General features: G+C 39.0%; 1 protein-coding gene across 3 annotated transcripts in view; it reads left to right on the top strand.

Moving 5' to 3' along the window:
- Positions 1-27,575, top strand: part of ryk (receptor like tyrosine kinase) — a 100,731-nt gene extending 73,156 nt beyond the window's left edge. For all 3 annotated transcript variants that reach the window (XM_015606977.3, XM_015606978.3, XM_015606976.3), the window contains 6 exons: positions 2,235-2,304; positions 9,157-9,289; positions 14,210-14,319; positions 15,092-15,251; positions 21,802-21,938; positions 25,241-27,575. In XM_015606977.3, coding sequence (XP_015462463.2) covers positions 2,235-2,304; positions 9,157-9,289; positions 14,210-14,319; positions 15,092-15,251; positions 21,802-21,938; positions 25,241-25,352 — 722 coding nt within the window. In that variant the 3' untranslated portion in view covers positions 25,353-27,575. The remainder of the gene's footprint in view (positions 1-2,234; positions 2,305-9,156; positions 9,290-14,209; positions 14,320-15,091; positions 15,252-21,801; positions 21,939-25,240) is intronic.
- Positions 27,576-27,937: the final 362 nt, after the last annotated feature.

The raw sequence follows: 27,937 nt of genomic DNA, 5'->3' as shown, positions 1-27,937 counted from the left end.
TGATACTCCTGCCACTGTGCTTCACATTCAGCAAAACATAACGATCCACTGTTTATTCTAACAGTCGACCTGTTTATGGCAATTTGTAGAGTCTTCTGAAGGGTTTCAGTTTTAATTGTAGGTTTTTTCCTGTTGATTCCCAAAGGGTTAAATTTATTCTTGCTACAGTGTAGATCATACAGAGAACACCAATTAAAACATTCTATTGAGATTCAGAGATGTGAATAGAATTGAACAGAAATTGGAGAGTCAGGCCATTTCACTTTCTGCTGCTTATTTTCTCACTGGTTGCCTGGCGGAGGAAGCGACTGAGCTCTCTCACGAGACCCCACTGCCCTCCTGCCCTGCTTTACCCTGCCCGGGGCTGGTGCCAGCTGCCAAACAATGTGCCCATGCCATTCTCAGCCGTGGCAAGCCCTTCGACTTCCCCCCCTGCATACCCATGGGGCAGGAAACAATGCAGATTACCCATAAGCACCAAGCAGCCGCCAAAAGCTGCGTTTTGAGATAAACTCTGAGCTCTGAGAACGTGACTTCAGAACGTTCTCTCGCCCGGTTCTGAGCCCGGTTGATGGAAATCGAGAGAGCGGCTACAGTGTGAAATAAAAGACCTGTTCTGTCCCAACACTTTTGGTGTCGAATGAAGTTGAAGTGGAGGTACGAGAAGGAATAAACGACCATCTGCTGGAATGACCATCCCTGCTAAGCCTAAACACGTCTTTACATACTTACGTCACACATACAGCCTCTAAAAGAGGATCCGGCCCAGTTTTACTGAACGCGAGCAGCTGGTGGAGCAATGGAGACTTCAGAAGAGGAAACTATTCAAAGCTCAGTAGCTCATTGGCTCATAATAAAAACAAAGTGTGTAGTTGAAGTGAAGTTTCTGACTGAGCATGTTCAGTCTCTCTCTGACTGAACATAACCTGGAATCGGATTCATCTGCTCTGAAAGGAGACCGCATCACACCCGGCTAGTTTACAATGATTCTTCCGCATGCTTAGTGCAGTTACTCATTCTCACCAGAGAGGGCCCTAAATCTCAAAACAATTGATAATGTCTGTAGTCTGTGTCCTTATTGCATACTAAATGCAAAGCATTTCAGAGTGTAACATACTAGTGCATCTAAAAAAAATTATATTTAAAAAAAAAAAAAAACTTTATTTCAATAATTCAGTTCAAAATATGAAACTCGTATATTATATAGATGTATTAAACACAGAATGATCTATTTTAAGGGTTTATTTATTTTATTGTTGATGATTATGGGTTCCAGTGAAAACCCAAAAATCAGTGTCTCAGAAAATTGTAATATTATATAAGACCAATTGGTACATTTGGCAGTGTGGGCAGTGTGCCAAGTCCTGCTGGAAAATAAAATCCACATCTCCATAAAAGTTGTCAGCAAAGGGAAGCATGAAGATTTTCAGAGAAAACACTGCACTGACTTTGGACACCAATTTTTATGAGATGCACTTCAGTTTTAAGTGTATTTTATTTGTTTTATACACGTTTGCTTTTTCATAATTTGAATACTGTATTTTAAATAATTTCTGAATAAGAACAACTGGCCCTTAGGTATTTTAATATGGTCCAATCTGGCTTCCTTTGGGAAAAAAAAAAGATTAGACATTCCTGATATTTACTGTCTGCAAATTATGTTGACACATTTTGTGCCATTGGTATAAGGATAATATTAGTAATAAAATAGTGCAATAAAGCATGTCCACATGCTTCTAAAGAGCACAAAACATAAAGCATTTAAGATAAACCCTCTGTTTTTAAACATAGTTGACACACAGATTTATTTTCACAGTTTTTCTGCTAAGTAAACACAATAGGCAGTATTGAGGTTGTCTATATATCATACGATTATCGTAACATGCCTGTCTGGAACAATCATTCAGAAAACAGGGCAGATAACGGTGCAAATGCAGAGGAGACAGTGGCAGGAAGACCTGCAGTGATGTATGTCAGCATAGCAGTGCTTTATTAGTTCCTGTTAGTACTAAACAGGCTTGTGCGTAATATTTAGTGTACAAACTTGAGAAACCTGAGTGATTAAGATTAGTATATGCAGTTGGGAAGCAGCCTGTTTTTTTTTCTGCACCCAGAGGGCAGTTTATTTCTCAATGAAAATGTTTACGCCAAGATGTCTCGTCAAAACACACTCCTTCATCATGACTAACGGTTTAGATTATAACGCTGCTGTATCCTGTGTGTGTGTGTGTTAGATCACGCCTCAGAGGTGCAGGTGACGATGATGCTGACGGAGAGCTGTAAACTGCGAGGGCTTCATCACAGGTGAGTCACCGTCAGCTTTAGTTCTGTAGTCTGTCTCTCTCTTTTCTTTTTTCTTTTTTTTTTTAAGTTTAAATCTCATTCCACATCCACATCCTCTTCTGTCCGTTACGCCAAATCACAATCTTGCTTAGTACTATATATCTGTTTTTAATAGTAGATTTGATCTCATAGTGTCAATATAGTTTTAACTGTTTAATAATTGCACCAATAGGCCTGTTCCAATAATTATGTTATTGACAGAAAATAGGATAAATGAACATAATGCTCATCATTTTTGCTGCTCAATGTGTTTGCTTTCTTGTATTTTATCTGATTTGATACTTTACAGTTTTACTGCTGCTGTAGTCTTTTACACAGTTTATTCCAGCAGAACCAAAACATCTGTAATTTTCAAATGCAGCACAAACCAAAACGCTTTAGTTGTCCTGTGTAAAGTGTTATTACATTCCAAAAATTTAAGCATATTTATATTCCATTTTTTAATTTGTGAATTTTAAAATTACTAAAAAATATCTACTAAAAAACATTATCGTGACAGGCCAATGCGCCACCTAGCGGCTTGGACTATAAAGTGGTTCTAAGGTAACAATGGTTTGATTTACAATTGATATTTAAAAATGACTACTCTGGCGGCTTGGTGAAGATACTGCTATCTCTCACTATGTTTATTGTAGTGTAGTTAAAAATTTGTCAAATCTAAAAGTAGGATCTGTTGACAACGCGCAAACACAAATTTGTCTCCAAAAACCACAAGCTTTTGTCTGTGTTCTCCAAAAATAGTTCCCAATAAAAATCTGTCCTGAAATCAGGTGATTTCCATGGAGATCCCACCTCACATCTTTGCGTGTTTGGTGATGCTGTGGGTCTTCATTGAATATTCTCTAAAATTATAAAATATAGGCTCTAAAATTAGTGTATAATATCTAAAGTAATCTGTATCACCACAGCGTTTTGTCCATCCATCTTCCCATTCTTTCATTTACTTATGTTCATTCATTCACTTATAAGCTGCCTGGCCATGATGAAAGGTGAGTAATATTCATCCAGCTTTCATCTCATTCATTCATTTCTGTACCTTACATAGATTTACAATACCAGTCAAAAGACACACCTTAAAACATTCTGCATTGCAGATTAATACTAAAGTTCTCAAAATTATGAGGAAAAATGTAAGGAATTATTTAGTAAATAAAGTCTTAAACAAACCAGAATATGGAATGGCTTTCATGATTATTATTTTTTTTATTTCTTTCCTCTTCTTACGTCTGAGAGCATCAGTTGTAGAATTGTTATACAGTGAATAGCCCTATTTGAGTAATGTTTCAATCCATATGTCAAGAACTGCTCAAATACTCAAGAAAAAAAAATAATACTTAAATAAAGAAATTAAGGTCAGTCAGTCAAAAAAAATAAAGAACTTTGAAAGTATCCTCAAGTGCAGTCGCAAAGATCATCAAAAACGTTATGATGAAACTGACTCTCATCAGGACCACCCCAGGAAAGGAAGAGCAAGAGTTTCCTCTGTTACAGCATAAGTTCATCAGAGTTACCGGCCTTCTAGTTAACAGCTCCCCAGATAAAAGTATCTAAATGATTCACAGAGTATTTTGGTTTGTTTAACACTTTTAAGTTACTACATGATTCCTTATGTGTTCCTTCATAGTCTGGAACACTTTAGGGTTAATTTACAGTGTAGAAAAATATGTAATATACACTGATGTGCTAAATGGGATGGGACAGGAACTAGAGTAATGTCCCGGGACTTTTGCCACATCCTGTCTTAGCTTAAAGGAAGACAGCAATGAGCTGTAGGATATGTGGACAGCATCTCCCACATTGAATATAGATGTGATTCTTTTCTTCTTTTTTTTTTTTTTCCTCTCCCGAGTTGCCACTGTCACTTTGCATGGACAATTCTAGCCAGACACCAGGAGTTACCATCTTTACCACACACTTCACTGTCTGTTGTGGGTGGTAGTGTTAGCTTTCTATAGTGCATTCCCAGAACAATATAGTTTGATGCTGTAGATGAATGTAGAGGAATGTTAAACCAAGTAAATTACAAAAGTCAGGCCTCACGCCAACTCCCATCATTTATGCCGCTTTGCCCAATGACAGCGCTGGCTAGTGTGGAGCCTCACTCAACAGGAGAGCACCTCAGGACTTATACAACTGTAAACATTAAATGCAGTTTGGACTTCCTTAATATACAAGATCAGACAATCATGATTAGGTGATGAATTGGACGTATTGCTATTACCCACCTCCACCTCCTGGTTGGTGAACAGACTCAATCCTGCCAATTCTGTGATACTCCTCAAATTATTAAACACAGCTTAGTGGACTGCACTGCACTTTTAACCTTTAAAGCTCCACTAGGGAGGATTGAGATTTTGTGCTTGTGGGCTCTCCCTACAGTTGTAGAGTCTAATAAATGTTTCAGGCGGATTAGTTTCTCTTTCTTGTTTTCTGGCTTTCACAGACATATTCGGTCTCTTTCCAGCTTCTGTCAGAGTGTCTGTATGTTAGTTTGTAAAGAATGAACCAGTGGTGCTTGTAGAACTGTTAGAACTAAAGGTCGGAAAGCAGGTCGCAGTTCTCGCGAGCATTGGTCGCGGCCGCCTCGGAAAACTTAGTCTGGTTTTAGCTCAGAGGAGCTCCGGCTCAGACACGAGAGCACCGCTATTCCTCCTATTACACCTCAGTGCAGCGCTGCAGTGAGGTTCAAGCTGTAATTTTACTTCTTTAAAAAGACCAAAAATCCAGGAAATCCTACCTAGTGCTGCTTTAACTTAACCAGAAATAACTTTTATATGGTTACAAATATGAAAGAACTGTTTGAAAAGATTCCCCCAGCGAAAATACTTAATTTTCTGAAAGTCCTTCATATAAAAAACGGATTAAATCTGTGATGCTCAAGTCACGAACATTGTTGATGCCATAAAATAGCCAATATGTTGCTGGTATGGCACAAAACACAAACAAACAAAATATACAGGTTTGGGCATTCCCAAGCAGATCTCTTGATGTTACACCTCATGATCAGTTTACGTACTTTTGTCCCATGACTTTTGGCATGTCTAAGAAATTGATTTATTATAATTATTATTGTTGTTGTATTGCCTTTAGCTCACCCCCACAGTCCGTTATCATATTTTATCACTGTGATTTCCACCTGACTGACTAAGGCTCATTTAAAAAACTCACTCAATGAAAACTAGTCTGTCTGTATAAAATTCCACTGCTTCCACTGCCACTGTCTGATCAGGTGACCTGCTGAACTGGAAGCTGAGACTATCCCCTGCGTGACCTCGGGGTCCTGTGAATAAAGTCAAGCTGGAAATTCTTGTCTGGATAATGAATAAATATCGTGACAATGGAAGTTTTTACCATTAACCCACAGGGGTGCCCAGCGGTGCCCACGCTGCCACTGCAGACCTTTACGTTTCCTACGCAGAGAGATTTAGGACGCTGCCGCACTCCCACGCTGTCACTTTTATTTTCCTTTTTCTCTTTTCCCCTTAAAAGCAGTTTCTCAATTCCTATCTGACGCAGAGTCTATTTCCGAGAAGTGCAGAGAGCCGCTGTAGAGGAACTGATGAAACGTTAGGAAGTCCTTCAGCTGAACAGAGCTTCTGTCCTTTACAGGGTGTCTGCAGATTAGAGCTGTGCTGTAATATATCATTACACAGTAATATCATTATAAAACCCAGCTATTCTTTTAACCTTTATTCACAGTTCAATTAGTGTCGTAGATCTGTTAAATTTGCATTAAATTATGTTTTGATCTTCTTGATCTTGAAAAATGAATCAACATGCTCTGGGAATGGGAATCACAGGGAATTTCACAATATAATATAATCATGATACATTTCCCTCGATAACGTTGATAACGCAGTACTGTGATTCTGCAAAACGCATTATATAACAAAACAACTCTGTACAATACTTCACACCATCTGTGTTACTGAAGATGATTAAATACTCCTAAATAAGTAAATACCAGGAATTATGGATTTATTGGTGTCAGTTTCACAGTATTTAACAACCAGTATTCTTCACTACAGGGTTACCCTATTGTTTTGAAGCAGTAACTAAAGTCAAGCTGGGGGTGAGCCTTAAGGCCAATTTATACTTCAGCATGAAACCTACGTCATAGCCTATGCCAGGTGTTAGTCCATTGGACCTTGTGTTCCCGCCCACACATTCCCGCCTTTGCAGTTTAAACTACAGAGCAGCTGATGCACGCGCGCAGAAGTATAAATATATCTTGCTTTTATCTCATAGGCTACGCCATAGGTTTGACGCAGAAGTATAAATTGGCCTTAATGGAGTTAGCATGCCTAAATTTCCTTCTGGATAAATAAAGTATCGATCTATCTATCATGCCGATGCTGCATTAAAATATATAATCAATATAGTATTGATATTTTACACTTTTTGAAATGTGATTATAATGTTGATTTATAATTGTTTTGATAACCTTAACATTACTACTACATTATATAACTTTCAGTTATTTCATTAGACGTTTTTTTTTTTTTACTGTAAAGCTGTAAGGGTAATTTTTGTATCATTGCTTAAGTGTTAGGTTTACATTCTCTTGCTAAATTACATATTTTTTATATTATTGTTATTATTATTATTATTATTATTATTATTATTATTATTTTTAGCATTTTATGTGAAGAACCTGTTACTGTAAGTTACTGTTTACAAAAAGACAAATGTACACAGATTTGGTATCGCTGAATATTTAAATCTGTTATACCTACATCAAAAAATATATATATATTATTTTTTAAGTAGTATGTACCTGAAATTAATCAAATAAATACGTTTTCACCTTTTTTTTTCTTTCCATATTGCCAACAATATCATTATGGCAAAAAGTATTCTAATATAGTTTTAATTCATTTGATTAGAACTGACACAGTTGTATGGTTTTAGCTAGTGCAGATGTTAATGTAGATGGTAGATGATGTACCCTATTTTAATGTACATGCATTTCCATTTCTGTTACTCTGATAGCACTTTTTACACTGACGTGGAACCGGCACCGCTCTGGTTCGCGAACCTAATTTTAAACCCTTCCCCGCATTTCCACCAAGAAAAGTAGGTTCCGGAACCAGGAACGTTCGTTCACAGTGGGAACTGAAGAATACTAGTTTCTTTAGTGTGAATCGTGTTCACCGCTGCTGTTAGTCTCCCTCTGTTGATAACATATGATATGCCGTTTTAACGCTTCCACTAAACTGGTGGAAACATGAGCTGGTTCATAGAAAAGCCTTATTAGTTGTATTAAAAAAAATCATTAATTAAAAAGTCATACATTTCCCCATGCTTGCAGATAACCTGAATTTAACAGAATGGAAACAAGCATGTCATTAGTGGAGACAGTAATAAATGATTGTGTGAGTGTGTGTTTTAATGCAGTACTGAGGAAGCCGGTGTATATATTCCTTTAAAGAGACTGTTTAACGTTCTGCTGTTAGCCGTGTTTGTTTGCTCTGCCAGTTTTGGTTGCTGGGAGATGGGCACAGGTCTGCATCCTGTCCAGCCTGTTGGTTGTGAGCCAATCCAGGCCCTCAGCCGTGATCTGTCCATGCTCCGGCCAGATATAAGCTTAATAAAAACTTTAGCACAGAGTAACTACAGTTACACTATATGTCAAGATGTTTGTGGACACTCCTTCAAATGAACATATTCTGCTACTGTTTTTTATTTTATTTTACAGTGAACTGCATGGGGTACCACATCAACCCCTTTATACCTAACAGCAACTCTGAATACAATTGCAGTGTCTTTGTAGCACTACAATGTAGTATGTAGCACTTATCTAGCAAGCACTTGGGAGACCGTAGTAGCAACCACCTAGCAACACCTTAGCAACCGTTTAGCAACCGCTTAACAGCACCATAGCAACCTCCTGAAATTACATTAGTGACCTTGCAGCACTGATGCAACCACCTTGCAGTCACTTAACACCACCATAGCAACTATGTTTCAAAACTATAGCAGCCACTTAGCAACTACTAAAGAAACAGCATAGTAATTGCTCTTTTTTTTACCAGTGCAGATACCTTTCACAATGTAGCTTCCATTTATCATACGTTTTAGGCATTTTCATGGTAATCACCAAGCAATACCATAATTACCACAGAGCCTACGTTCACACAGTCTTTATTGTGACCCATATCTGACATCTGTCTGAGTAGTTTGTGCTTTGTAAGTGACATGCATGCACTTCAGAGCAATGCTTCACGTTAAGTTTCCCTTTAATCCCAGCCCAAATCTCAAGAGCTATCAATGACTTTAGGCTGCAGCTGAACTTATCAGTGAGAATTCACTCCAGCTCACTGAAAAGGATGTCCGATTCAATGTGTTTCTCGCTGTCTACATTGTAACGCAAAAAGATCAGATTAGGAACACATGTACCTGCTGTCTTAACATAGCCAGAGGGATCATTTAGCAATGCCATACTAATCACTGCTTATCCCTGGTCAGTCAACTGGTAACATTATTATAAATCACCTGGGAAAAAACACAGCAACCACATAGCCACAATCTAGAAGGAAGCAGCGTCTATCCAAGCTTCACAACCAGTCTGGGCTTTCTTGATTTTGAGATTGCAGTGTAAAAGCACACGTTTTGACACACACTGATCTCTGTAGTGTACCACAGTTTCTCAGTAGCCTGAATGGGATTCTGGACATAATGTTGCAAAGCCAGCCTTGCATCAGCTGCTCTGAAAGAACGTATATCTGTGGGCACAGTGTGAGTCATGAGCATGAGTCAGTGAATTCTGGAATCGGCGAAAACCTACTGCTTAACCTTTTCTGTGTCTTTCAGGAACCTGCTTCCCATCAGCCATGTATGCACAGAGGAGGGAGAGAAGCCCATGGTTTTGCTGCCTTACATGAACTGGGGCAACCTGAAGCTCTTCTTACGGCAGTGCAAGCTGGCAGAGGCCAACAACCCCCAGGTGACTACAGTGAATAAAAAGAATTGATATTAGTGCATACACAAGCAGTATTAGAGCGAAAGGATACATTTATAGTTGAAAGGAGGCTCTAGTACCCTGTTGGAGCCTCTATTCTGGATAGAAAATGAGATACGGTTGAGCATGGAGGCATACAGGTTTTACAGATGTTGCTACAGCTGGGCCTGTAGATCCTGCTCTACACCCGTAGGTTACTGAAGCTGCATCCCAGCTGCTCCTAGAAATTCTGGATTAGTAATATATGTAGAGACCGTGCAGAACAAGGGAGTGTTGCAATCTGTTGGAGACATTCCTAGGAAACACTTGCTGTGTGTGGGTGAGCATTATCCTGCTGAAAAATGCCAGTTGGAAGCTCTGGCTATCTTGCACATATCACTGAGCTGTTAAGGCTAATTTATACTTTTGCATAAACTACGCCATATCTTGATGCCACCTCTCTGGAAATGTAACTACGCAACGCAGACACCTGCAATTGGTCCGTTGGTCCTTACGTTCCTGCCCATACTTTCCTGTCTTTGCAGTTTAAACTGCAGAGCGACACAGAGCTGCAGATACGCGCACACAGAAGTATAAACACGCTCTGCTGTGTAGCACACTCTTTAGTGTTAGTGTTAGGGCTTTAGTGTCCCTTGTTTCTTTACCAGGGGTGACTGATTGTTGAATGTGATGCTCTGCAGATAATCGCACCAGAAATGAAAGGCAGAATTGTAGCACTTAAATGGACCATTGGCCTAGATGGCAGGCAATTTATTGTGAAACAACCATCCTGTGATTCACCTCCTCTAAAAGTCTGACATCTGGGCAAAATAGAATGAGGGATAACTTTGAGCGCATGGAAGATTAATGTTTAGCAGTCAGTGATCTCTCACCAAGAGGTACACTACCCTAAAATAAAGAGGCTTAAGAGTCTTTTTATAGGGCAGCCAGGGGAACTTTTATATGCCCCTTTGTTGCAAGACCCAGTGTCTATTCAGAACACCCCTTTAGTCATTTACATAACTGCCTGAGACAGAACTGCATGCATGTGTTTTCCTGTTTTTACTGTGTTTTTATATATAGTTTTAATATATACATAATAAGTATATGTTATAAGTACTGAATAATATAGTCCTAATAGTAAGTGGAGGATAGTGACAGGACAGAAGAAAGAATAGGAACAGAATTACACATCTTCTGTAGAAGTGGAACGCTGTAGCTCGGTGGGAACTGTCTAATGGAAACGGAGCACCCTTCATAATTTATACTCTCACATAAACAGCTGTTTAACAGCTTCTGAAGGAGCGTTTGAAAGTAATGATGGACTGTTTGAAGGCTGGTGTTCTGTTACCATTAAAGGATGCCGACTGCGCTAAACTGCTCTGGACCCTCCAGCAGGATCCCAACACCTGACGTGTTTAAGTTCTCCTTATTTAATTGCCTTCCTCAGAACAATGAATTTACTGTGCCCAGCGCCGCTCCGTATCAAGTACCAGGGCGTTTGGAAAAAGGGAAGAGGTACTTTATTGGAGTGTGGACTGCACAATCACTCTTTTGTGCTGGTTCACCCCAGGGGGGTCTCTGATCCAGTTGGCATAAAATGCTCTTCAGGAACAGGATGCTGTTGGATCATTCATCTCACTACCAGAACACGCTGATGAGAGTTACTGCAAGCTAACAGTTTCTCCACTGCAGGCCTGAGCATGCTCTCCATTTACTCCCTCGCAACACTCCAGCGCACCCAATCTAGCAGGCATTTAGAAACATCACAGCAATCATCTAGAAAGACCATGTGAACCACCTAATTAAAACGCAAAGCAACCACCTAGTGCCCAGCAACACCATAGTATAAGCACTGTGGATTGGGGCCCACGGCAGTCAACTAGTAACGCAATGGAAACCTTCTGGAAAACCACAGCAACCACATTGCAACAGTCTAGCAGGAAGTGGGAACCATTTACACACTGTGCAACCAGTCTGTTTCCTTGAGTGTGAGATTGCAGTGTTAAAGTACAGATTTTGACACACTGATCGCTGTAGTTTTCTCCAGTCTCTCGTTAGATTGAATGGAGTATTTGGCAGAATTTACTGTGCAACTTCACAGCAATCAACTGGAAGACCATATCAATCACCTAGCAAAAGCTTGGCAACCCCAAGTGTCCGGAAACACCTCAGTAAGCACTGTTCCCCTGGCAGTTAACTAGTAACACAATGGAAACGACCTGGAAAACCACAGCAACCACACAGCAACAACTTAGCAGAAATTGGGAACCACTTAAGCTGTGCAACCAGTCTGTTTCCTTGAGTGTGAGATTGCAGTGTTAAAGTACATATTTAGACACACTGATCTCACACTGTAGTTTTTTCCAGTCTCTCGTGAGATTGAATGGAAATATTTGGCAGAATTTTTAGGGCACCTGGAAGACCATAACAACCACCTAGCAAATGCCCTGTGGAGTTTTATTTTGCTTGCTCAGTTTTAACTATCTTGAAAAGAAATGTTAAAGGAACAACAGTTTGATATTTGATGTGGGCTCTTTGTTTTGTTTAGTCCTTCTGCAGTAGTTAGGAACTCAAAAATCAAAACACCACACAAACAACCTGGGAGTCCATATCAACCACCTAGCAGAAGCAAAGCAACTACCTAGTGTCCATGCAACACCATAGTAAGCACTGTGGAGTGAGCCCCCCAGCAGTCAGCTAGTAACACAACGGAAACCTTCTGCTTTCGCAAGAAGTGGGAACCATTTAAACAGTCTGTCCTTCATTCTGAAATTGCAATGGAAATCACAGCAATCGACTAAAAGGCCATATCAACCACCTATCAAAAGCCCTGTGGAGTTTTATTGTGCTTGCTCAGTTAAAGGAACAATAGTTTGATATTTGATCGTTATACTGTAAATGGTGCTGTTTTTACTGTTTAGGCACATCTCCAAATAAAAAATGGGCAAAATTGTCTTTCTGCAGTCGTTATGTAAGAACTCAAAAATCAAAACATCATAGCCACCACCTGGAAGACTGTATCAACCACCTAGCAAAAAGCTTGGCACCCTCTAGTGTCCAGCAACACCTGTAGAGTAGATCCCCTGGCAGTCAACTAGTAACACAATGGAAACCACCTGCAAAACCACAGAAACCAATCTTACTAGAACAACTCACCAGAAATTGGAAACCATTTAAGCTGTGCAACAAGTCTGTCATCTTGCTACCAGAACACGCTGACGAGTGATGCAGCATGCTAACAGTTTAATCTCTGCAGGCCTGAGCATGCTCTCCTCCTCTCCGGGTCCGGTGCAGGAATTTGTCTGAACAGGCATAAAATCATAAAATCGTAAATCATAAAGAGTCCTAAATCACTAGTGAAGCATCATATTAAATAAAAAAAAAAAAAGGCAAAGCTGTGGAAGTGGGAGCAGATGCTCGGTTTCTCAACTCCTCGGCAGCGTGAACATCTGGTTTGGGCTGTATCTGCAGCCGCGTTCTGAGTAAATTGTTTGATTATATAGTGTTGGTAAATATGACTTGGCGCGCTGTGTATTACAGTGCCATCTGCGCCGTTTCGCCATCATCGTATTTACAGCATATAAACAAGCCTAAGCCTGCTCATTATGAAGACTGTGACATTTAAGTCTGTAACAAAGCACAGTTAATATAATGTTCTGATACTCCCGTCTTCTACTTCTGATTCACAATTGTGTTTGGACACACGTTCAGATTAGATCTGATCAGAATCATGGCACAGTTGAAGACATTTTCAAAGAATGGTTTTCACTAGGGGTGTGTCGATCCACTGGCTAATATTAGTATTAGTCTGATAGTGGCTTAAGTCACTAGAGTGATTATCGAAAGGGCATACTAATGTACTTGCAATAGTATTATGCATTTTCTGGATGGGTACCACAGCAACCACTTAAAAACCGCTTGAAATACAGAATCAATCATTGGATGATATCCTAACAACTGTCTAGCATCCATCTGACAACACTGTAGCAACACCTTGCAACGCTTCAGTATTCATCTAGCAAGCACTTAGCAGCACCATTGTAAGTACCTGGAATACCATTGCAACCACGTAGCAACAACCAAACCAATAGATGGAACCATTTAGGCTGTTCAGCTCTTGTCTGTGTACATGCTTTTGTTAACAAAAGTGTTAAACAAATCAGAATATGTTTTATACTTTGGATTCTTCTAAGTAGCACATTTTTATCTTTGAGGACAGATCTGCACACTCTTTGTATTTTAATCTCAGTGTCTTCATGAGGGAGAGTGCCCTGGAATAGTTTTCTCAGCGTCTTTCATCAGGATTAGATCAGGGGAGGGAGAATTTATTTATTTTAGTTTCTATGTAATTCCATGTATGTAATTGTTTTATGTCTTTAATATTAACTAAGTAAATTAGGAACATTAAAAAAGAAGGTGTTCAAACCTTGTCCAAACTGATACTGTGTGTGTATGTGTGTCTTCCTCTGTGTAACACAGGATAGCTTACATAAACATGGGGTGGGATTATGTAAGACTGTCTAGTCCCCGTGCTGCACGTCTGTACTGAGGCCAGGTGTATGGGGGGGGGGGGTGTATGTGTTTATGCGAGGTGTCTGTAGAGCAGCCCGGGGAGAATTTTGCTTTTATACCTTTGTCTTCTGCACTAATCAAACCAAAATGAAGAAAAGTATTTTAAACTGTTTATGAAATTAAAGATGCTTTGTATGTTATTTTTAGAGAATGACTGTAGATATAGTTTTTTAACTTTTTAACAGCAAATCAAACACAACCCTTTCTATCAGTGCTCTTAGTTTCATGCGTTCTTTTGGCATCTTTGAATTTATGTAAAATAAGTCAAATCATCAGTATAGCTTTATTATTAAACATTATTTTCTTAATGTTTCTTCATCCTCTTCCTGTCTCCCTCTTCCACCGGTGCAGGCCATCTCTCAGCAGGATCTGGTTCACATGGCGATCCAGATTGCGTGTGGTATGAGCTACCTGGCACGGAGGGAGGTCATCCACAAAGACCTCGCCGCCAGGAACTGTGTGTAAGTGTGTTTTAAGTATTACCCCACACCCCAACAAACACACATGCACACACACAGTACACTTCAGTAGGCCTGTCACAAAAGTACAGGTGAGTGAAGAACTTGTGTAATCCCACTTAGTACACAAATAGAACACAATATTTACTAAATAAAAAAGAATATGTGCATTTTAATATTCTATGTATACACTTAAATTTTGTTATTAACATACATTATTGCACTGTTGAATTTTCAGTGTAAACAAAATCTATATAATTATGAATATATAGATGGTTTATTATTTTATAGCATACATAACAGCACAATAATGCTTTTACACAGCACGTTTAAAGTGCAGTGAAGTATTTCAACATGGAATTGGTACAACAATGCTAACATGTGAATGTGAACAAATAAAAAAAAAAAATACTTGTTTTAAATTAAATGGCTCAAAGAAAAATGTAAATATATAGTGTACATATATTTACATACCAGCAGATTGAAGATGATTAGAAACAATTGTAACTATATATTATTATGACAGTCCTGTATTCACCTTGTTGTACCCAAAGTACCAGTATACAGCACTTAAGTAGATATTTTGCACATCTGTATAAACACATTAGTCTGGAGTCTGTTGTGTCTCTTTCTCTTATTTCTGCTCCCTCTGTGCTGATTGTCTCTGTCTGAGCCAACTATGTGGGCATTAATGAGCCTGGCTGCCAGTTTAAGAGATTTGGTATAGACAGACGGACAGGCATGCCCTGACTGTCTGTCTCTATGTTTGCTGCAGTATTGATGACAGCATGCAGGTGAAGATCACGGATAACGCGCTGGCGAGAGATCTGTTCCCCATGGATTATCACTGCCTGGGGGATAATGAGAACAGGCCGGTGCGCTGGATGGCCCTGGAGAGCCTCCTGAACAATGACTTCTCCAGTGCCAGTGATGTGGTGAGAGCATGACTTCTCTTTGTCTAATTTGAGTCGTACAATGTGGACAGAATATCACGCTGAGATTGTGTTGGCCGAGGATCCAAATCGCAATACTTTAAATATGTTAAATATGGTCTTGAGCCTAAAACAATAGCCTGCATTGTTTCGAACAGTGAAAATTTACATCTTTGGATTGCATTCCTTTTGGGTGATTTGATAAAGTGAATGCTGAAGCTGGATCTTTTAAAGGCGTGCACGTTGCTTATGGCGTCCTGCAGCGATATGTGCAGGACATCCTGCGACCATGTGTTGCTGCCTCACATGGCAGGGCTTCCAAACATTTTTCAGCAGGATAATGCACACACACACAGCTTTTCCACCAGATGTGGCCCACAAGCGTTAAACATTTGAATGAAAAAAAAATAATAATAAAATTATTTTCTGGCGAGCTTTTGTTTACTTCTCGTCCATGACTTTAATTTCCACCCGTTCTCGGGCTCTATATCTCCTTATAAGAGAGTTTTTTTCCCAGTCATCCCAATTCACTAGCCTGGGCAGAGGTAGTGTATTGGACCGTGACCCTGACAACACGAGTTCGATCCCTCGTGAGAAGCGTTATGTTTATTCTTTTATTTTTTCTCTTCTTCTTGGGTTTACCTGCTTTGAGATCAACTGTTCTGCAATTGGGTTCAACAACCCTCTGTGCTGAAGAGCTACTAGTCTGTAGCACTCCATCCCATTACACTTCATTGTCCAAAACAGATTTTGCTTTTTTTTTTGTGGCCCACCACATAATGGCTTGGAAAATATTTGACCCTGGGTCAAACTTAATTGCCAACCCCTGTTGTAGGGCTTGTCCTTAATTTATCACCAATCCAGCATTTATGAGAGCAGCCGAGACGCAGTTTCAGTAACCTATGAGTGTAGAGCAGGATCTACAGACCCAGCTGCAGCAACATCTGTGGGTAAATGTGCTGCGCGCTCGTTGGTTGCTGAAGCTGGCATATAAAAATAAATCTGGATATCAGACAAGGCCTCCATACTTAAACATGACAGTCATCGGCTCTCACAAGATGATATGATTCTGATTCTTAGCAGTCCAGGTTTTTCATTCATGGCACAACTGCAAACAAATTCAACAGTTCTGGTGGACAGTCAGCCTATATGATATCTAATTTGTCAATGACAATGATGCAACTTCTCTCAAAGTCTGTCAAAGTCATAGAGTGTTAGAGTGCATCATAGAGACTGGGGCTGCACGGTATTGGAAAAAAATTGACATATATACATACATATATATATCGCAATATTAAACAGTGCAGGACACGTGACTTCACCAGCCCCACCCCCACTCACACTCTGTCTCGCGGCTGAGATCCGGACTGACTGAGAGCTGAGTCAGCATTTCAGAGTCAGTCGAGCACTCAAAACTCAAGGAAAACAGCAAAACAACCATAATCCGGAATTTAAATACCTTTTTAAAGATAAATAATGGCGTTTTTTTCTCAGTGCTTTAAGCTATAGTTTTAACTGTAACTGTGCAGAACTGAGGTGCACAGCTTTCGACATGTGCGTTTACATGCATGTGCCCAGCCATGTGGTTACCTCATGTTTACTCCTGCTCCCCCTTCCCACTTCCCCTTTTCCTTGCATTTCTCGCATTTCTCAGGCAGCAGCAGCCTGTCACTTACACAGACACAGAGACAGCGCTGTGTATTCTTCTTGTGTCATGGGCTTAAACATTGCAACATGACATGTTTGATTTAATTGCTACAGGTGACATTGCACGTCCTGTCATGTGACTTTTGTGCATGCGCACATCTCAATGACTATGCTTAAATTATATATCGTTCAGCCCTAATAGAGATCTACAGTCTAACAGTCAAAGATCTCGTATCAGGAGGGGCACTACCCAAAAGTTGCCTCTGGGAAGTGTGTTTATAGGGCAGCGGGCAAAGCACTTTAGACATTTGGAGTCTTAACACAAAAGGGCGTTAATCACACCACACATGTAATCATTTGTATATGTGCCCAAGACCTTTCCTGGGGCACTCCTGGTGAGAGCCAGTTTCATCATAACGTTTTTTTTTTTTTTTTTTTTTTTTTTTTTTTTTTTTTGACTTTTTTGCACTTGAGGATACTTTCAAAGTTCTTGAAATTATTCAAATTTCAACGTCATTACTTAAAGTATTTTTTCATTACTTATTTGAGTAGTTTAGAACATTACTCAAATAGACCTATTCTCTGTATACCTGTAACTCTACCTCTTCACAACTATGTTTGTAGCTTAACACATACATGATCTACTGAGAATTGTTCAGTCTATATTTAGCCTTTAGAAATAGCGTTCCGTGCCTGTTTACACTGATAGATTTACACAGTGGGCTTTTGACGTCATAGGAGCTGTTCTCTTTCAGAGAGAGGCCCCACTGGGAGCGAGACAAAAGACTGGGACAGGTTGAGACGTGGCCCAGCTCCACAGATTTACAGCACAGACACTGCCTCTGAACTCCCATAATCCTTATTTTAGTTGGGCTTGTGGAGAGATGAATAGATCATTTTAATTTATGTCTATAGTGTGTGTGTGTGTGTGTGTGTGTGTGTGTGTGTGTGTGTGTGTGTGTGTGATGAAGTTTGCAGTAGCTACAGTGGTATTGTGCTTCATCACACTCCTTGACACATTCTTGTTCTGCTCTGAGAGGGAATACAGAGGACAATAGTGTATGAATTTGTACAGTTTGTAAAGTTTTGGGACACCTGCTCATTCATTGCTTCTGCTGAAATCAAGGATATTATAAAGAGCTTATCCTGCTTTTTGTGGAGTAACTGTCTCTACTGTCCAAAAAAACAAATAATAATTACTTTCTACTAGACATTCCTACGTTTTTCTACTTGGAGTAGACGAGCAGTGTGTGTGTGCATTTGCATATCAGTCTCATGAATGGAGATTCTAATAAATAACTGAATTCATTAGCATTAGACATATTGTATATTGGATGCACCCAATATTCTGCTACTGAAATAATTTAGCCAAAAATGTCAGTGTTTGGAAAAACAAATGAAAATAATTAGACCCAAACATTTTTTTTACCAAAAAATAGCATTTTTTGATTGTGTGAAATTACGACCAGACTGAATGTAAAAAAAAGTTCAGTGTTTTAAAATATTATTTTTAAATTTAGTAGTAGTAGTAGTTTTGTAACAGTTTTTGTTTAGAAACTAAGACAAAAATAGATACATGCGCTTTATTTTTAAGAAATGAAAAACACAGTGGGAAAAATAAATTAAAAAAGCGTTCAGTATTTTGCACTTAAGAATTTTAATTTCAGTACATGCCTACAAATTATACTTTTTTTAATTCACATATTAAACCCACAATCCTTGCATCGAAAACTCTGTGCTCTAACCACAAAGTCACCAATTAAATAAATAAGAGTTAAAAAGTACAGTTTTATTACTGTATTTTGGAAATGTTTAATTTTTTGATATTTGATGCAATAAAAATGTGCATATACAGTACAAGTCAAATGTTTGGACACACCACTTCATTTTTTTGTTCAGTTTTTTTTATTATTTCTTTTTTCTACATTGTAGATTAATATTGAATACATCAAAACTATAAAGGAACGTAAATGCAATTATAAAGTAAACAAAAAAGTATTACACAAAAAAAAACAATGTTTCAAAGAAGAACATTTTGTTTTGATTCCAACTTTGCCCTCTCTTGGCATTATTCTCTCAGTCTGCTTAATGAGGTAGAACCTGGAATGGTTCTCCAACTTACTGTCCTAAAGGAGTTCTAGAAGTGCTGAGCTCTTGTTCACTGCTTTTCTTCACTCTGCTCCAACTCGTCCCAAACAGCCTGAGTTGATTTTTTTTTCCCATCTACTGCCTTTAAACGTCATGTGTGTTTCTATCATAGATTAGATCTTTTATTAATATATTTTTATATTAATCTACGATGTGGTAAATAATACAGATAAAGAACAAATATTGATGAGGATGTGTTCAAACGTTTGACTGGAAGCTGTACATATGCTCCTACAATGCAGTTTGTTATGACTGTAACACATACCCTGTTCCTGCTCGTCTCGCAGTAAATGCCATGCCAAGGGAAGTGTGTCCTAGACAGTCAGGAAGCGTCCGCCACCGCCCGACTCGCTGGTCATCCACACGCGACAGCCAGAATCTGTCATCCCACCTGACCTCTCCAGCCTCGGAGGTGTGGGAGAACAATAGCGGCTGGTGCTGGACGCTGACCAGAGTCCGTCAGGAGTGTCCCAGTCATTAGGACACAATAGAGGCTGGCGATGGAGGCGGCGGGCTACAATTAGACAGGAACCGGAGATGTTCCGTGGCGGAACAGCTATAGAGGAATTCCTTGTCATTGATGATGGTTAGAGCACCTGGGTTTACCGTTAGACCTATTAATAAGGGAAGCGACCCACCTTTACGCATTGTGTATGGAGGGGCGGTGTATCTACTGGCACACTCTCAGACAAAAACACTGACTCATTACGTCCACCCCGTCTGCCCATGTCCTTCCTGCTATTGGTCAGAATATATATAGAAGATAAAAGTAAGGGAAAGATGCTTGTTTTAACGAATTGCCAACCCTCTAGGCCACCGATTAGCCTGAATTAATCTGCTGGATTTCTACAGGCTGGAATTTTCGGTAAAGTTCTTAGCAACAAATCCAGGTTCTGTATGGGATCTGACGATGGACGCTCTTCAATCCTGCCTTTTCTAGTGTGATGATCTAGGGAGCAGTGTATAGAAAAGTCGGTCACCCCTAGTAGTGATTCGAGGGACACTTCAGGGTTTCAACTGACAGCATTATTTCAGCAGGATAATGCTCACCCACATTCTGCCTGGTCTCCAGATTTATCACCAATCCAGCATTTATGGGAGCAGCTGGGACACAGCTTCAGTAATCTACAAGTGTAGAGCAGGATCTACAGGCCCAGCTGTAGCAACATCTGTGGGTAAATATGCTGCTGGGTTCCTTACGGAACCTGTAAATCTTAATGCAGGCTAGAGGCTCCAACAGTGAACTAGTGTCGTCTTTCATTTGTACCAATTACCATTTTTTTCCAATTAGTTTAAATTTTTTTTTTTTTTTTTATGAGAGAATGTGATCAGATTATCTGGGTGTGGTTCATTCTCCAGCAGTTCTGACTATAACAGTAACAGTCCAACCAAAGAGAGAGAGCCAGAAGGTAGCATAGACACAAGCTCACTCTGAAACATTGGTCTCCATCTACTCCATCGAAAACATACCGGAGTGATTGTTTGCAAGCCATTAAATATTTGTTGGTAACAGAAATGTTGTAGATTTTAAAATATTTAATTCTGATCTGTGCTTAAATCAAAAAATGCTATTCTGTCCACCTGCCTTATTTTTCATTTCTTATGTAAAAGTATATTTTTGTTGTATTTTGAAGCGCTTACGCACAGCAGTGTTCTCTAAGGTGCTGGTTCTGTTCCTGTGAGTGCTGTTGTTGATACAGGTTTGGTCCTGCTGGTGAGGAAGAATGAAGAATGTGCACTTTGAACCCCCTCTGCTCCCCTGTGAACTGGGCCAAAATAGAATCAGAAATCGGTGGATTTTGCATCCCTGAGCTCTGTTGAATAAATCCAGAGTTCCTTGCATTGTGTCTGTAGAATGCTTTGTTCCCAGAATGCAAGCTGGTGTTTAAAGTCTATGGTGGCCTGGAAAGAACCTTTCTCCTTTACAGGAGCAGAATTTACCCTTTCAGTCACAGGTTTATTAATCATAAATTAGCTTAATTCTGCTGTTGTTTGGTTTAGCATTGTGGTTGAGTTCTGTCTTAGGGCCCGTGAAACTGAAGTTAAAGCCAGAACAAAACGATAAGATAAACAATAAGACTTTCATTCATAGACTTTCATTCATGTTGCTGCTTATTTTCATTTCATTTGTAGCATTCCAGCAGACTTACCAACAAAGCACTAATTGTGTTTAGAACTTGCCCACAATACGCTGTTGATTTGATTAAAAAAAAAAAAACATTTCTTTAATAAAATTTTTATTAAAAAAAAAAAATTCCATACTATAATTTAAACAATTGCAATGTATTGCTTTGCTTATGGTATCGCGATATGTTGTGCTCCATTGAATCGGCCAGTACAGACTCCTGATAGTAATGTGTTTTGGAGTGTTTGCTTACATACAGAGCCAAAAAGGGGGAAAATGGATAAAAGAAATAATTTGTGTCTTATTTGTGCCTTAATTTCTTCCGGACGTGACGTTTGTGCTCGATATACAGCCCGCATTCCAGTATGAATAGGTGAAATGTTGCTGCAGTTGTGCTGATTTAGGAATGTGGTGATTCCTTCTTATCACGGCTGCGCTGTGTATCTGATGAGTTGTGAAAAGGAAGTTCGGAATGTAATCTGTCCTGAAAATTCTTATGATAACATCCCTTTTTTCACCTGTCTGTAAATATTGTGTTTGTGTGACTCTTTTGGGCTCTCGAGTCGCTGTGTTCCAATGTCTTGTGCCGATGTCTGGTGCTGATGGTGATGTTGATGTTCCCTCTCTCTGCAGTGGGCGTTTGGCGTGACTCTGTGGGAGCTGATGACGTTGGGACAGACCCCGTATGTGGACATTGACCCGTTTGAGATGGCGGCCTATCTGAAGGACGGCTACAGAATAGCACAGCCAATAAACTGTCCGGATGAACTGTAAGTATCTGTCTTATTTACTGTTAACATACAAAACACAGATCAAGCATAACATTATGACCGCCTTGTTTCTACACCCAGTATCCATCTTATCATCTCCCACTGTATAGTTTCTATCTAACAATAACAGACTGTAGTTTTGTATCTGTTTCTCTGTATACTTTATTATTCTCCTCATTTCACCCTGTTCTTCAATACTCAGAACCCCACAGGAGAGAGAACCTCCACAGAGCAGCTGTTATTATTATTTGGGTGGTGGGTTATTTATTCTCAGCACTGCAGTGATTAGCACTGATTATAATGGTGGTGGTGTGTGAGGTGTTAGTGCGTGTTGTGTTGGTATAAGTTTTTAAACACCTCAGTGTCACTGCTGTACTGAGAATAGTCCACCAACAGAATAGTCTAATGGGCAGCATCCTGTAAACACTGATAAAGGACTAGAGGATGATCAACACAAACTCTGCAGCAACAGATTCAGTGTTAAACACAGTTAAATAGCTTTTAAATAGGTTTTTGAAGAACAGGGTGAAATAAGGATAATAATAATGTATACAGAGAAACAGATACAGAACTACAGTCTGTAATTATAGAACTACAAAGTGTCCAGTATTTCTTAGAGGAATTTTTTAACTAAATTAAATAAAACTGTTTTACCTATTACCACTCTAGTGCTCTACTATGTGCAATATCTTAATATATAGCATAATTTGTTTATATCACTATAAGAAACATTGCCACTTATTTACTATTTATTTGTTATTTAATTACAGTCAATCTACAGGCACATCCCAAAAAAATATCACTTTAGACTTGATAATAAAACACAGTGGACCAACACCAGCAGATGACATGTCTCTCCAAACCATCACTGATTGGTGGAAACTTCACACTAGACCTCGAGCAGTTTGGACTGTGTGTCTCTCCACTCTTCCTCCAGACTCTGCTCTCTTGATTTTTTTAAAATGAAATGTAAAATTTACTGATGGTCAGTGATGGTTTGGAGAGACATGTCATCTGCTGGTGTTGATCCACTGTGTTTTATTATCAAGTCTAAAGTCAGTGCAGTTTTGTTTTCCCACAAAAATCTTACAGCACTTCATGCTTCCCTCTGCTGACAACTTTTATGGAGATGCAGATTTCATTTTTCAGCAGGACTTGGCACACTGCCAACAGTAGCAATTGGTCTTATATAATATTTTAAATTTTTTGAGATACTGATTTTTGGGTTTGCATTAGCTGTAAGCCATAATCATTAACAATAAATGAAATTAACACTTAAAATAGATCACTTTGCCTAGTAAATATAATATAAGTTTAACATTTTGAACTAAATTACTGAAATTAAGTAATTTTTTTTTGTGATATTTTTAGATGCACCTATATGTGCAATATCACTGGTTACTTTTAGTATTTTTATCTTTTGTAGATTTTATATATTGTTTGTAAATTGCAGATTTACCATCTATGGGATTAAAAAAGAATTTTTTCATTGATGAGTGGAGTTGTAAAGATGGATACACATAGATACCCATGATTATTTAGGACACAAATGTGTCCTGAAATGATTGTAAGAAGGTTGGCAGCTGACACTCTGATTGGGATCTGGGGAAAGCTAATTGAGCACAGTGCTGTGCCTCCCACCACGCCAGCACTCAACACACTTCCCAATACAGAACGTTCAGCTGAACCCAAGTCAAAAGACCACCAGATATCAGCTCCGCTACACACGGCCTCTTATCGGCATCCTGCAACTGCCCCCGAGAGCACGCCAGCAATCACACAGCGCAGAACCCCCTGCCCTGCCCGCCTGCCCACCACCCAAACATGGCACTGAGTGCACGGGCGCTGGAGCACGGCCGAGCGCGGGGCAGGAAGAGCTAATCAGTGTCGGATCGTGCTTTCGCTGCTTCCCCTCACAAAGAATAGCTGATGACTTTACCTTTTCGTGTGATATCCGTCGATATGCGTGGGAAGGTGCGAGGGCTGGGCGCATGAAAAGCTGTTCAGCAGGTGGAGTGATTAGAGATTAGGCCTGTCACGATAACTTTTTTAGGTGGATGATATATTGTTTCAGTAACAATACAACAATAATTATTTGATTCTGTCAGGAAATAGATATGGTACAGTTGCGCATATTCAGTAAAATGTGCAAAATGTACGAAGAGTGCAGATATACCCTCAAAGGTACTGCATGTTCCTTTAGGTCCAACTGTGTCCATTAAAAGTAACAAAAGGAAAGGAAAAAGTATCAAATATAGTACCTGTCTTTACGAAGGACACTTGGGATATTTTTATATGTTTGGATGATATGTTCTTTTAGATTTTTTTATTTTTATAATAGTAAGTATTATATAATTATATAGAGCTTTTTCTAAAAGCGCTTTTCTAAAAGTACTTAACAAGCATTAGAGAAAAACAGAATCATTTATAATACACCAGAAACAAACACAATAATTATGTAGATAAAAAAAATGGACATGAGATTTGAGTATAATATAACCAATAAGAAATACAAAAAGATGAAAAAGTGTAAAACAAGAGGTGCCATTGAAAACATTTAAAGCACATAAGTAAGGTAAGGATTCCAAATAACAGAGACATTGAACAGAATAGTGAACTTTTAAGATTTTAGAATTTAAATTTGATTATGATTCAATATCATAAATAAATAAAATAAACAGTAATAAAATCTATATTTTATTATGGACTTAATGTTCGTACACTATATTACCCAAAGTATTCACTCCTCTGCATTGTGTTTGGTAATGTTAAACTTGTATGGAACTGCTTGGCCATGGAAACTCTCCATTTCATGAAGCTCACTACTAGAATACGCTCTATTGGTCTTGATCTAATCTGAACCTACATGAAGTATAATTAAATGTTACCACTATTACAACAACTGTAAGTTATGTAAGAAATTCTAGTGTAATCACGCTAATGTTCCTTAGACTTTAAAAAACGAATAAAAAGCTTTTTTTGTATTATTAACTGCTGATGTCACAAAGCAGCTTTACAAAAATTTGGTAGCAGGACAGAGAATCAGACAAAACATTAAACATACAACACAAAGAGCAACAGAGGCAAGAGAAAAAACTCCCTTAGAGCTGGAGGAGGAAGAAACCTTGGAAGGAACCAAGATGTACACTTGATGTACTATCAAGTAATTGACAGTATCTGCTATTTACGTCCCTACATTATAAGTTAAATCAATAGGCTAATTATCCTGACAGACTACGCTGGATTTTCTCACAGTGTGTGATTATTCTGAAGCTGATTATTGGCTGGTTCTGGTGTTGCAGGTTTGCTGTGATGGCGTGTTGCTGGGCGTTGGATCCGGAGGAGCGACCGAAGTTCCAGCAGCTGGTCCAGTGCCTCACCGAGTTCCACGCCGCGCTGGGAGCGTACGTCTAAACTCCAGCCCCAGGCTTCACCGCCGGCCTGCCCGTCGCTGGGCAGCACTATTGGAGAAGATTAAAATTAGAAAGCAGTGCCTTACGATTTTTTTTTTTGTTGTTTTTTAATGTTGCCGATTTCGTCGGAAAAGACTGTTGTGACATCACTACAGCTTCAGGACTTCTCACCCTTCTGCTTTTAGACTTTTGGAGAAAGATAGGAGGAATTATCACTCAAAGGCTCATTCTGGGTTTTTTTTTTCCTCTCCAGTGGACTAGGTGGACTAGTGGGAGACCCATATTCCCAGTCTCATCCTCACCTCAACACCACAAACTACCCTTAAGAAGAATGCTGGCGTTTACTTCACGGAAAGCTACTGTTTTCTGGGTGATTTTTTATTTTATTTTTTAAATTTTCATATCAGTTGGAGACGCTACACTCACTCAGCTTTATACTAAGGACAATCCCTTTTAATGGCCTTTTTCTCACCTGAAAGTCCAAACTGAAACCAAGCTTCATGTGTTTGTTACATTGTATTTTGTGCATTTAGTGCAGTTAGTTTTGGGTTCACACTGCAGTTTAGTGACTTGAGTGCACTAAACAACTCTACTACATCCTGTCACCATCACCAAGGTTGGCGGAGTCTCCCTATACTTCCCACTGATTGATTTGTCGAATGTTTTCAGTTTGGCGAGTTGCCTTTTTTTAGTGTTGTGTCAAATTCAGCCTCCCTGCCAGAATACACCTCCCTTCGAGTTCCCCACAGTGTCCCACAGCAGAATGAGTGTAACAGATTCCCCACAGATTCCTTTTATTAATAAGGGTTAATCTACAGTTACAGTAGATACAGAATCACCAGCACCGTAATCTGTTATACTCATAATGCTGCGACGTACCTGACAACCAAGGGGAGTCAGATTGCGGCACAACACCTCTTCTTTTTCTTCTTCTGTTGTTTAATTGGTGATGATAACCTGACTCAGCTTCTTGTAATTGGTCCAAAAGTTTGAACCATCTACAAAAGTGTTTGCACACTACAAACAAACCAGACTGTGGTTCAGTTGATCTACCTTTTTTGTTTGGGACAGAATTTGGTCCTTTTTGGTCGAAACAAGGTAAGTGTGAACGTATTCTTAGACCCATTAGTGAGAGGAATGTTCTCCACTATATTAAATACAAAATTGTATTTAATATAGTTAAATGGTTTTTGTATCAGTCTTATATCATTTGGTACTCAATACATGAAAAACACCTTTTTCCTTCAACACCTCAGTGACAGTAACTGCATTCCAAAGCCTAGGCTGCAGTAAAGGGTGGGTGGGTCCTCAGTAGGACTGTTCTATAAAGACTCCTCCTTCTCAGTAGTAACCTATTGGTTAGAACGGGCTTTTTCATTTCTTCACAGAAATTAATTCTAATTTTAAAAAACTTTTTTAAACATTTTAAAACAAACTTAGCTCCAGGTATTTTGTTTGTGGTGATTTTATTTATTTTTTCTCTTTACATTCTAATCGCACAGAGAATTTTGGGTAACCAAGCTCCCAAGGGCCAGGAAAGATGCATCAGTTGCGTCCTTTGAAATTGCTCCAAATCTTCTGCCGCATTTCTCAGCTATATACAGAGAATCTTTCTACAGTGTAGGAGCTGAGAAAGGCACCCTACAAAGGCTGCAGCCTAGGCTTTGGGGTGCACCACTTTGCATTCTTTGAGGGAATGTAAAGGCAAACTAAACAATATTACTACTACTTTCGTAACCAGTGTTAAACTGGCTTGTGGTACATCATCTACAGCAAAGAATAATCTATTCTGTTCATTTTTTGTTGTTTTTCTTTTGTTTTTTGTTTTTTTTAATAAATTGAATTGTGAATGATAAGCAAATAAATTAAGAATTCCAGTAATAGGAAAATTCCTTACAGGGTTGTTACTGATTCCTAAAGGTTTTGGTGTTTGTTCTGTGTCAGAACAAAGTCGTCCTTGCATTTTTGAGAATATTTGTATAAATGCATAAAGAAACACCAGTCACTGTGAATAATTTGAAGTGTACGGCCTACATAGACACCTTTTTCTTTCTTTAAAAGCCGTGTTTTTGTTCGTTTATAGCATATATAGGCTCTTCTACATGTGTTCTCATGATCATCACCGCATGTTGTTTTAAAAAGGTAATGTGTAAACTGTTTCCTGAATTCATACGTACCAATTAAACGAGAACCCAAAATTTAAAAGGGGGGTCTCAATGATGAACTGCTGTTAGCTGTGTTTTTAATTCTGCACACTGGATCTTAAAAGTGATTTTCCCGTGCTTTATAAAAAAGGTGCTGAATTACCTAGTGTTTTCCTGCGGTGATTTTATTCCCATGTGGACTCACGAGTTTCATCTCCTCGCATTTATTAAAATAGCTATTTGTCTTCTGCTACACATCGTAATTACACTTTGGGCGTGCATTTCCATGGAGATCCACGTAAACACAACAACAAGTGGAAATGGAGGAGCTACTGAACATGATGTCACGTGACTGAGGAAAAAAAAGGCAAAAAAAAACCTCCCTGATTCTCCTGTTTTTTTTTTTTTTGTTTTGTTTGTTTTTTTTTTTCTCAATTGCTGT

This window comes from Astyanax mexicanus, chromosome 5 (assembly GCF_023375975.1).
Source record: "Astyanax mexicanus isolate ESR-SI-001 chromosome 5, AstMex3_surface, whole genome shotgun sequence".
Taxonomy (NCBI): Eukaryota; Metazoa; Chordata; class Actinopteri; order Characiformes; family Acestrorhamphidae; genus Astyanax; species Astyanax mexicanus.
This window is presented reverse-complemented; position numbering and strand designations above follow the sequence as displayed.